At 36.1% G+C, this 12,356-nt stretch overlaps 1 protein-coding gene across 3 annotated transcripts in view; it reads right to left on the bottom strand.

The window, feature by feature from the left end:
* Nucleotides 1–12,143, bottom strand: part of ILRUN (inflammation and lipid regulator with UBA-like and NBR1-like domains) — a 112,824-nt gene extending 100,681 nt beyond the window's left edge. For 2 of the 3 annotated variants that reach the window (XM_074311222.1, XM_074311223.1), the window contains exon 1: nucleotides 11,892–12,143. In XM_074311222.1, the coding sequence (XP_074167323.1) occupies nucleotides 11,892–12,049 (158 nt within the window). In that variant the 5' untranslated portion in view covers nucleotides 12,050–12,143. The remainder of the gene's footprint in view (nucleotides 1–11,891) is intronic. The other variant, XM_074311224.1, reaches the window with a different exon arrangement.
* Nucleotides 12,144–12,356: the final 213 nt, after the last annotated feature.

Here is a 12,356-nt window from a genome sequence, read left to right as displayed (position 1 = left end):
ATTTACATATGCAGATATTTGTATATACACACAAATATATATTGTTTTGCATTTTTTTGTGAAAGAGGTAGTATTGCTTCAGTAATTATGAATCTAAATGTCATCGATGTGATTATTTCCCTTTATCAGTACAGATCAAAACATGCCTGTGTTTTTCCAATCTATGTCTGCCCATAAACAATATAAAGAGTTGTCCAATGTCCATACTGGATGTAAGTATACCTCTAGGTTCTTTTTAAAATATACTATGGACACTAATGGAAACTCCACCTGGAGCTCCAGGCAGGGAAGAGACCCATTTGGATTTCCCCTGCCTTGAGTTTGCAAAGTTAGAATAGAAAATACAATCCAGAATGCCTAAGGGAGAACCATATGGGCAGTGTCTAAAAGCTCCTGATGAATTCAAGTTTAAATTACTGTAAGTAGCAATAGGAAGGCATTGTGAGCCAAAATGATCTACAACCCCCTCAAAAAAATGTTAAGGATATAACAAATGGCCAACAGGCCAGAAAATATAAAAAACCAAGTTAGTTTAAGTTCTAGTCAAAATACAAAATTCAACCAGCAAAAGAAACATTTTTTAATGGAATGGGATAAAAATGAATATATACTATAAAAAATGCATACTATAACCTATGCTCTATATACATAAACATTTTTATCAGTATACTATTAATGTAAAACAAGAGGATAAAATGTCATTTCTATTGTATGAAAATATTTAAGAATTGAAAGAAAAAGCATTTTAAACAGTAATTTGGCATTATCCTTATTGACCCAGAAAGATCCCACCACCAACTTGACATGTTATCCTAAGAGGTCAAAGACAGAAAGATCCTATATATTTCAAAAATTCACAGGAGCCTTTTTGTGGTAATGATGAACAGGAAATAAAAAAGATGCATATCTATTAGGAAATAGCTTAATAAATTATGGAATATGCAGTAAAAAAAACAATGTTGATGAAAAATTTAAGAGAAGCCTGAAAAAACTTAAATTAACTGAAGCAGAGTAAATAAGCAAAATTAAGAACATACATAGAATCTCAAAGGATCCTATGGCTATGAATATTATGTGACTAAATACAAGAAGTAAGAAAATTTATCTCCCTCCCTCCTTTACAGGTCAGAGACCCTTCATAGACTGTAGTAGTAGCTATGAGATTTATTTTTTTCTCCCTTTTTCTTACTTCTTCCCAGAAACAATTCACTAGTTAGGAGGGAGTAAGGGACATTTTCAGAAATGAAGGTTACATAAAAAGATAGCTAAATTTAATAAACTGAAAGAAAACTTTGTATTTTCAGGAATTATTTAAATCATTTGACTTATGAGAGGGGCAAAAAAAGGGTAAAATTATTGCCTATATGCTTCAAATTCTAAAATTTTATCACAGAGATAACTCTATGCAAAGTTCAATCGCTGTGGAGTGATTATATTGAATTTCTAAAAGTATGTTGAAGTTATATTTCTTAAAGAATCTCGCTTAAAAAAAATACTCCATGAACATTCAATTGCCTCAAAAGAGAATCTAATACAATAAGCATTTATTAAGCATCAACTAGGTAAAACACTATGCTAGTCACTGAGGACCCAAAATTTAAAAATAACCCATGTCCTCAAGAATTTACATTGTACTTCAGAGATAAGGACAAAACATATGGGCAATTTAAGGATGTATACAATTTTAAGACAAAAAGCACTAAGAAATTTCTACAGAGGGGCTCAAAGGTGATAGCCACAGAAGTCAAGTCTTGAAGGAAATTAAGAATTCTAAGAGGTGGAAATGAGAAGAGAGCCTGGTCTACAATCTAAGCATAGGAACAAGGCAGTGTAAGAAATAACGAATTTGGAGAACAGCCAAACAGTAAGGTCAATTTGACTACAACGCAGAATGAATGAAGGGAAAATTAAGTCTATAAAAGTAGCTCAATATGAACCACGAAGAGCTTTAAAAAAAAAAAAAAAAGACGTGTTTTACATTTTGTCCAAAAGGCAATACGTCCCACTGAAAGTACCTGAGTAGGAGAGTGATAGACTAGGGCTATAGGAATATTCTTTTGGAACTGATGCAAAGTGAGCAGAGGCAAGAGAACATCATACACAGTTAACAGCAATATTTTATGATAATCAACTATGAAAGACTTAGGTAATCTGATTAGCACAATGATCCAAGACAATTTCATAGGATCCATGATGAAAACTGGAATCTACCTCTAGAAAAAGAACTCGTTAACTCTTTAAGTGCAGATTCAAATATACTTTTTTCTCTATCTTTGTCTTGCCTTTTTTTGATAACATGGCTAGTATGAAAATATTTTGCACAGCTTCATTTATATAATGTATAATTCATATCTTGCTTGCCTTCTCAATGGGTGGAGAAGAGACTAAGTAGGAAAGGAATTTGGAATTTAAAATGTAAAAAAAAAAAAAAAAAAAAACTTTACATTAAATGATTTGAGAAGGGGTAATAACTTAGTAGTTATGTGGAGTGTACCAGGAGGTAAGATTCCATCCCAGGTCTTAAATCTTACTATAACTTGGCTCACCAACATTTCTTTTCTTTTATTATTAGCAGAGACATGCTTGGTAATACTATAAATTGTAATTCTAGTGACTGAAACAAAATGCAAACACTACTCAACAGAAAAACCTTTGAACTTAGGACAAGAAAGAATGTCCACAAGGAGACTAAAGGTATTTAGGTATTTGGGAGATAATGGTATAATAAACTTTATACTAAAGCGCATCCCAACTATTTACATTTCTAAGTAACCAAGATCCAGGGCTTAAGGGGTTTAATCATTTCTAAAAGAGTGTACTTTGTATCAAACCTATAAGCATTTAAGGTATATATATTCGTGGTCCTGATCAATAAAAATTGAATAGTTCTAACTGAATTCTTTCGCTTGGCCTCTTGATTGTCACACTCTTCATCTCACTACAGAAGCTGGACTCCTCAACAGTGATGCTCAAACAGGGCTCTGCTGAGCCTTGCATGAGTGGAAATTCACACGAGTGAACAGAGCTTCCGTGGAAGGGTAACCACTTAGACACACATGTACAATTCAGGTAAGTGGGGAATTAAATAACAAAAAGTGAGGATAAAGTGTGGGGGGGAGAAGATGATCACCACTTTATCACTGGAAATAATTTAACATTAGAAATAGTTTTTCACCAGACTGACACAGGGGAAAGATATCAAATATAAGATATTAGATATCATAAAGGAATATATATATAAGATAAAATGTATAAGATTGGTTATTGTCCAGTTAATATTAACATACTATACATATTGTATTCTAAATAAGGCAAAATCAATCAGATAGCTGAGACTAAGAATAATATCTGAAAAGCATTAATTAAGTTAAAAGGAAAAGGACTGGGAGATTTTCCAATTTCTGCATTCTCTATTTTGGTGTATTTCTCCAACCCTCAGACACAGTTTCCTTAAATCTTTAAAGTAAATTCTTTTATCAGTACTCTAAAGGAAGACAGGAGGGCAGAAACTATGAAGTTTGAATGCTGGAAGAGGGAAAGAATTATCACCTTCTTCCCTCCCCCAGGCTTTCTATTCAGATCTTTCTCATAGACACAAACCCAAAGAAAAGTCAATTTATTATACCTAAGGAACTAGTTCACAGAATACTTTAAGAGAGCTAAAAGAAAAGAGATGTTGAGACAAGTACCTTACCTTACCATAGTAAGGGATGGATTCCTACTTCCTGGCCTTCTACAGTGGAGGTTCTTTTGGAGAAGAGAAAGACTTGAGACTGGGAGACTAATTAGGAGGCTACTGTAACAGGCCAGAAAAAAGTAATAAAGAACCTAAACTAAGCTGTTAGCTGTATGACAGAAAGGGATCAAGATGAGAGATATTTTATAGAAAAAAAAAATGATGAGAAATGGCAAGTGACTGGATATGTGGGCCAAATAAGAGACAAGGAAAGATAAAAATTAAGTCATGGTTCTTGACTTATGAAACTTACAACTGTAGGGTCAATTCTAATATAATATGGCTTGCATGGACCGCATAGAGTAATACTTCCCATTTACTTGCATTTGGAGAGCAGTTTATGGCAAAAAGGTTGTTTTTCAGCAGCACTTCATTTTTGTTCTGGGCACCACATTTCTAAGAAAGACTTTGAGAAACTGGAGACTGTATAAAGAAGGGAAACAAGGATGGTAAGAGACCTGATATGAGGATCTGAACATACTTAGCCTAGAGGAAAATTTGAGGAAGATATAGTGACTATCATGGTCAATTATTTGAAGGGCTGCCATATTTAAGAGGTTTAGACTTGTACTGTTTGGCCCTGGAGGACAGAACTAGAACAGATGCAGAGTCCAATTTAGGTTCAACAGCAGGAAAAACACCTAATAATTAGATCTGTCCAAAATGGAAGGGTACCCTCACCTGGTAGTTAATTCTACTTTTCTACTTCATTACAATAAAACAGCAACTGGATAAAGATTATGTGCGCTTTATATTAGAGATTCCTTTGTGTAATAGATGGCCACTGAAGTATCTGAGATTCCTTTGTGTAATAGATGGCCACTGACGTACCTTCCAACTATCAAATTCTGTGATTCTTGCTGTGCTATTGCTATCTGCCTACTGGCTTTTCTACCAAAAACAGCACAGACAAAAATGCATAGAGTAGGATTTTCTTCCTTTCACTAATCTTTTTTTTCCTGCTAATTTAATAGAAAAAAGTATCATGTATTTGACATCTGATGTATACAAAGCTGCAGGAAAATCAAAAAAGGAGTGTGGTACCAACAATTAAATATACTATATCTCAGATATACTTTAATCAATATATCTATCCCCTATCTTAATCAAGATACTATGGCTTGGAATTCCAAATGCAGTACAAGGCTAAATTGTTTTTTGGTGTTTTTTTTTTTTTTTTTTTGGTTGCTATGTCATACTTTTAAATTCATTTTGAGCCTTCATTCTATTAACATTTACAGATCTCTTTCACATTCTGTATTTCTGAAGCCAAATTTTAAAGTTTACATTTATCCCTTTTAAATTCTAGCTTAGTAGATAGGGACTACTGAGTCCTCCTATAAAAATTTTTTTAAATCTTGACTGTCATTCACTGTGTTAGTTCTCCCTTTCATAATCATGCTTTATCTCCTATGTAAAGTTCAAACCCATACTTTAAAGTCAAACTAAATACTGTCATCACCTTCATGAAACCTTCCCTAGTCTCCTAGCCCAAGTAAAAAAAAAAAAAAAAAAAAAAAAAAAAAAAAAAAAAAAACTTTTCCACATTCAGCCTACCAACATGTTTTTTTGGCACTTCCCTAATATAGTTAAGATTTTATATGTGAATTTGTCATATGCCATTACACTGTAAACTCCTTGGACCTCTAATGCCTAAGCACAGAATTCCATATACAATTGGCAAACTGATTAAATAATGTTTGTTTTAATTATATTTAAAATACTATGTAGGTCTAACAAGTCTTATTCCTTGAGGAACCAAAAATAAAAGGACAACAAACAGAAAAGATTAGGCATTAATTGATTGATTAATCGTTCATGAAAAACTAGAATGCAATAGAGCTTGAGCTCTCTTCTGGTTTAACATTTACTACTATATATTCTTAACTATTTCATACTTCAAATGACTAAAAGATTTAGGCAACAAAAATTAGAGGCAAATAAGGAAGCAAATTTGACCTCACAATGATTACTGAGATTCTGGATGGAAATACTTTCCTCAAAAGAAACTGAATAACTTACACGAGGAAATCCAGGGAGCAAAGCAGAGGAAGCAATATGGAAAACATTTGGGTATAGGTCAGTAGAAGGAAAAATAAGCAATTTTGTTATTAGAATAGACTACAGACCACCTAAACAGAAAGAATAAATAAATGAATGTTTAGGAAACAGATCCCAAGTCTGGTACAGCCAAGCAATTACAAACCTTTTTGCTTATCTTAACAATTCTAGTCTTTAAAAAAATGGAAGAACTAATAAGGGGAAATTCTATTCTGAATTTGATTCTCATATCACAGAACTGATAGCTGGAGTGAAAATGAAAGGACATCCTGAGAAGTGACCACTTTCTTCTAGAATTTGTAAAAAACAGAGGAAAGTCCAGTTGTATTCTGATATGCCTTCTCATTTTGGCAGGACAGAGAAAGGAAAGTTAAGATCCTGTGGATTAAAATTCTACAGAGATAGTTTAAAGACTCAAGAATAAAATACTTTAGACATAAAAAGGAACAATTCCAATGAAGAAAAATAGTTAATACTTAAAAAGACTGACATGGACAGGAACTCATCTACAAATTGGAGATTTAAAAAAAAAAAATGATTGTATAGGAGATTTAAAGAATATGGCACAACCCCATAGAAATATTCAGAAGTGCTAAAGTTAAGCATGAAAGGAAGCTTAAAGATAGGGAGTTAGTATAGTAGTGGGGAATTTTTAGTTATACTGAAGAAAAAATTGAATGAAAAAAGGTCTAAGTCATCTTTTCTTGGAACTTAAAGCAGTCATGATAACAATACCAAAAACCAAGAGAGAACACAACAGTTCAATTCTTATTTTGCTTATTTTCTGTGCCAAGATATATGGCCTTTGCACTGGAAATTACAATTAAAATGGCTACAAGGGATATGATTGAGATAAGAAAAGCAGACAGTAAGAGATTTAGTTGTCCTTGAACGATTTAAGTCACTGAGCTTCAACAAACTACACCTTTAGATACTAAGATAACTAGCGGGTATGATTGCTAACCCACTGACAGAAATACATTTATCTGAAAGATCATGGAAAGAAAAAGAGATACCAGAAGATTGGAGAAAGGAAAATGTCTCAATTTTCCAAAAAAGGAAAGAATATATGCAGCAAATTATAAGCTAATGAGTTTGGCTTTGACTCCTAAGAAAATTGTAGGACAGATCATTAAATTGATAGCTAGTAAAGATCCTTTACTTTTAGGGAAGAGGTGATTACAAAGAGTCAGCACAGCTTCTTCTAGAACAGGTCATGCCAGACCTTTTTTTGATAGGGCTACTCAACTGGTAAATCTGGGGAATCCTGTAGCTACAGTAATACCTAAATTATATGAAAGCATTAAATAAATTATGTCATTATTCTTGTGAAGACGGAGAAGCCAAAATTAATGAGATAACCAACCAGATTCCAAGAATAATTGTTAATGGTCAGATATCAATGTGGTAGGATGTCTACAATGTGACAGGATGTCTATAATAGGGCACATCACTGATCTTGGGCCTTAAAACTATAGAAAAGGTTTATATGACCTTTTCATCAAATGTGCACTAAGCTTCAAAATAAAATTAACACAGTATGACAGGATTAAGAGCTAAAAAGGCTCTTGATATGCTGAACATTGAACTGAAGTTGAAATTCAAAAGGGACAAATGTAGTCTTAGTCTTATAATTAGGTTTTAAAAATCAACTTCTCAAGTAGAAAATGATTAAAATATAGTTAACAGTTTGTCTAAAAAAGATCTGGGGGTTTAAGTGGATTGCAAACTCAATATGAGTCAGCAATATGAAGTAGCAGCCAAAAAAGCTAATGCAATCTTGGGCTGCTTTAAGAGAAGCATGGTTTCCAGGAATAAGGTGTCTAATAGCTCTGTTCTCTGCCCAAAGTCAGACCACATCTAGAATTCTGTATTCAGTTCTGAGCACTACAGTTTAGGAAGGAAATTAATAAGCCAAACAATGGTAAATAGTCTTGAAACCATGTTATATGAAGATCAGTTGAAGGAATATGGGATGTTTACTTAGTCTGAAGAAAATTCTGAGGACATGACTGTTTTAACAAGTTATTTCAAGTTCCAACTTCTCATATGGAAAAACAATTAGTTGTTCAATTTGGCCCCAAAAGACAGGACCAGTAGCACTGGGTAGAAGTTGCCTAGAAGCAAATTCAGGCTTGATGTCAAAAAAATCTTCCTATAAAATTTAAAGTAGTCCAAAAGTAGAATGTGCTACTAAGAAAGGTCATCTTGAAGGTCTTTCAAAGGGTAGATGACCATTTAGGTAACTACAGTAGGGGTGCCTTTTGATTATGGGATAGACTAGGTAGCTACTAAGGGCCCTATCACATATCAAATTCTGTTAAAAAAAATCATCTCAAAAAGAAAAGCTAAGTTGCATGGCTTATTTTTCATCACTTGAATTTTGTTTTATAATCATCGTCATTTGGGAAATTCAGACTTATTCTTCAGCAGGAGACAAGAGGCAACTAGCTAGCTGGTGTAGTGAGAGCATTGGGCCTGGAGAATCAAAAGATAAAAGTTCAAATTCAGCCTCATACACTTACTCTCAGGAAACCTAGTCAATTTAGACAGTCTTTGTGTAGACCATAAGTAAATTACTCAACTTAGCTCAATTTATTCACCTGTAAAGGAGATAATAAAGCATCTACTTAGCAAAATTGCTGTAAGGATCAAATCCCAGCACAGAATAGGCACTTTATAAATGCATATTCCCATTTCCTGATACCACTCCATATGTGAACACACTGCAAAAATACTCAATCTGAAATGGGCATTTGTTTACAATTTAGGGTGGTGCCAGATCCACAAATTCATTAGCATAGGAATTCTAGTGTGGAATCTTCCTCAATCAATGCATATTTAAAACTGTTCTGTAACTTACAGCCTGGGATCTAAAATTCTAAATAATACAAAAATATACTAAAATACGAAGCCATGTAGTTATTATAAAAGTTACTAAGATAGATTTGACAGATATCACCTTAATTTACATTGCTAATTATAAAGAATAAATATGTTAACTGCAAAGTATTCACACTTGTTGAATAAAATCTTAATATACCATATAATTCAGAATGACACTGGTCTTATTTTTACATGATAATATACAAAGGTAAAACATTTCTCTGGATTTTTTGATCACTTATGCTGCTGAATGGTTATTTTATTTACTAGTTAAAACATATTGCTTATGACATCATTGAGAAGTACAACTATCTAATGGAACATATTAGGACTGCCTATATGAGTATTCGAATGAACCAAAAGACAATTATTCCCAACAGCAATAGACATGTAAATTGCTTTTAACTAACAGGCAAGCCTATACATTCTAAAACTTAAAATTATTTTAGCAAAACATTCTAAATTTTTAGCAATTTTATTTAGAAATGATTTTGATTACTAAAAAACCTAAATATGCTATTTTCCTCAGATCAACAGAAACATTTTAAAATCTTAGTATCTGATTATATAACTTAGGCTTTTTCACTCATAAAATGGGAAGGACAACCTTTCTTACTTTTTTTTTCTAAATAATTCTTTTATTAAGAATAAATTAAGGCAAAGGAAGTAAACAGCACTTCTATAACTACAAAAATACAGTTACTAAAAACTGGATTACAACTTTAGTACAACTTTAATACAACTTTTTGGTAAATCCCAAAAGCTTACATAGGTTTAAAGACCATACTTTTTGAAAGTTATCAGAAAACTTATCTGAATAGTTCACCTTTAACCCTAAAAACTGTTATGTCTAATGTTACATAGTTACATAGATGTATATGTAATTTACATATTGTCCCAATTGCACGATTATGTATGACTTTTGAGGTTTTAAAAGTATACACCCTTTAAAATGCTTTTTTAAAAAAGTGTAACAAAAAATGTAATTAAAAATTTTAAAAATCCAATAATTCAAGTGACAAATTTTTATTTACACTATCTATTCTGCACCTTTCATAATACTTAAAAACAAACATTTCAGATGTCAAAAACAGGTTCATAAAATTCATTACATTAGACAGCAAGGTTTTCATTAAGCAGGTTGCTTCTGATACATACTGGCTTTGTGAACCTGGTTAAATAATTTGACTTTACAATTAGTTGTTCTAAACTAAAACTGTAGGTTACCAAGACCTATACTATACTGATAGAAGGTGTTTCCTCACTTCCATATTGCAATGAAATCACAAGCCTAGCTCCTAACCCTATCCTATTACTAAAAATAAAGACTATCATGAAACCATTAAACTTAACAATAGCAGGATTTAAAGGGCACTATTCCCACATTTAGTAAGTTAAAGAACATAATGATTTATTCCAAATGAGATCCAAGCCAAATGGATTATTGTGCTACCATACACGAGCTAGTAAATTGGGAAAGAAATGCCCAAAAGATGCTTCTTCAATAAATGTTTCCTTCTCAATTTTTCATTGACTATTCACTGAATATTTATAATGTAAAAGGCATTATGCTAAGTCATAAAGAACATCCAAAGGAGTCCCTGTGCTCAAGGAATTTATTTAAAGACTAGATTAATGATGGATAATATATGATAAATGCTAAATAGCTGTACAGAAAATGAGAGCCATAGGCATTCAGAGGAAGGGAGGGAATCCCGTAAGCTCTAGCATCCATGGAGAAAAGAGTTATACAGACAGATTCAGGAAAGTTGAATTTTCATCCCAACTCTGACAGGTGCCAAAGGTATAATCCTACCAAGTGACTTCGTTTCTGAGCCTCAATTTGGTCATCGGAAATAGCTGTGTCACCTACCTCACAGGCCTGCTTTAAATCATAACACACTACCCCTGCATTATCAAATGATAATACACAAAGTAGAATACAAAAATAATTTCTCAAAAGCTGATGTATATTCTACATAGGAAAAGATTATAAATACAGTCTGCTATTTATGACAAAGTTTTTTAGGCACTAGGATTTAACTCAATCTCCTATTGAGAGCCATAAAAAAAAAACAAAACAAAAACAAAAAAAAAACTACCAAGCGAAAACAGGGAGGCATTTCTGAGGATGCAGGAAGCAGGAAAAAGCAAATATTAGGCCTTGTCTGACTGATACATAGACAGTGGCAGTGGACTCCCTGGCTTGTGTCAGAGTACAATAAACACATGTGACCTCAAAGACAGGTAGAGAATTGTAACAAGAGCTTGTATTTACAGTCACTTTTCTGTTGTGGTCCTTTAAATGTGTTAGTAAAGAATTCAGTGAACTCAGGAAAAGAGGGTAGGAGGCTGTGGGATTGATGCCAAAGAAAACAAGGTGCCACATGTCAAAAGAGGAGTGCCTAACACAAAGGGTAAAGGGGCATCCCCTCCACACCTCCAGACCAGAGTATAGCTTCTTAGTGAAAAGTGAGGCACTGGAACTGTTCTCCATTCCTCTCCCTTCCGCATTAAATCCCTCCTCCCTTTTAGCACAGATACTGTGCCCCTTACTGAAAAGGGATGAGGACAGTCCCTAAGCCAGACTTCTTCCCTCTCTTCTTCAGACAGCCCTGATTTCCTCACAAAATTCTCCTCCCAAAGCATTGCGATTTCTTCCCAGGTAGCTTCCTTTCCTAAACTTTCTCCAGCCCCTGCCTCTGAACTCTCTAGCGGCTTCTTCCCTCCTCGAGTTGTCACCCTAACCATACCTCCACTACTCCTTTCTTCCATTCCCCACGGTCCTAGTCTCACAACCACAACAACAAAATAAAAAAAAGTCACTCAGTCCCCCCAAAACACGTCTCCTTTTTCCTGGCTGCCTCCCTCCCCCAAAACCTTCCTCAATCCCTTCTCTCTCCTTTAAGGGCTCAGCCCCACTCGCTCCTACCAAGAACAACTTCCCCTACTTTCCCCGGGCCCTTCCCCGCCCCCAACTCATCTTTGCCCCCCAGCTCCAGCCCCGTCTCCTCCCGGGACCTCCTCTGCCCCTAATTTTTGGCCGCCTCGGGCCCCGGACCCAGGACCTCCTCTTCTTCCTCCCCCTCTCTGCCTGCTCGAGGCCCTGCCCCTAGGCTGCCCCCCAGCCCCTCACGCCCGGCCCGGCAGTCCCTCCGGGCCCCCGTCCGCCCTGTCCCGCCCGGGGCGGGCGCGCTGCCGGGCTCACCAGTTGGTCATGTCCAGGAAGAAGGCGCAGCCGGCCGGGTTGAGCTGGAAGCCGAGCAGCCGCTGGAACTCGGAGATGAGCACGTCCTTGTCGGTGGTGCCTAGGCAGCTGAACTTCTGCATCAGCTCCGGGTCCAGGTCCACGTCCATGCCCTCCATGGCGGGGGCCGGACAACCCCGCCGCCCAGGCCGCCGCCGCCGCCGCTACAACCGTGCCTCTCTCGCCGCCGCCGCTGGGCGCTGCTCCCCCGGCTCCACCCCCCCCACCCCCCGGAGCCGAGCCCGAGCCCGAGCCCGCTCCGCCCGGCTGAGGTAGGTAGGTAGGCCCCGGGCCTCTCACCGCTTCATGGGGGCAAAGTCTCGCTCGCTCTCGTTCTCGCTCTCACGCTCCGCGCTCGCCCCCGCCCCCACCCCCCGCCCCCCCAGCGCCGCCGCGGCCGCCGCGGCCGCCGCCTCCTCCTCCGCC

The sequence above is a fragment of the Sminthopsis crassicaudata genome, chromosome 4 (genome assembly GCF_048593235.1).
Source record: "Sminthopsis crassicaudata isolate SCR6 chromosome 4, ASM4859323v1, whole genome shotgun sequence".
NCBI lineage: Eukaryota > Metazoa > Chordata > Mammalia > Dasyuromorphia > Dasyuridae > Sminthopsis > Sminthopsis crassicaudata.
This window is presented reverse-complemented; position numbering and strand designations above follow the sequence as displayed.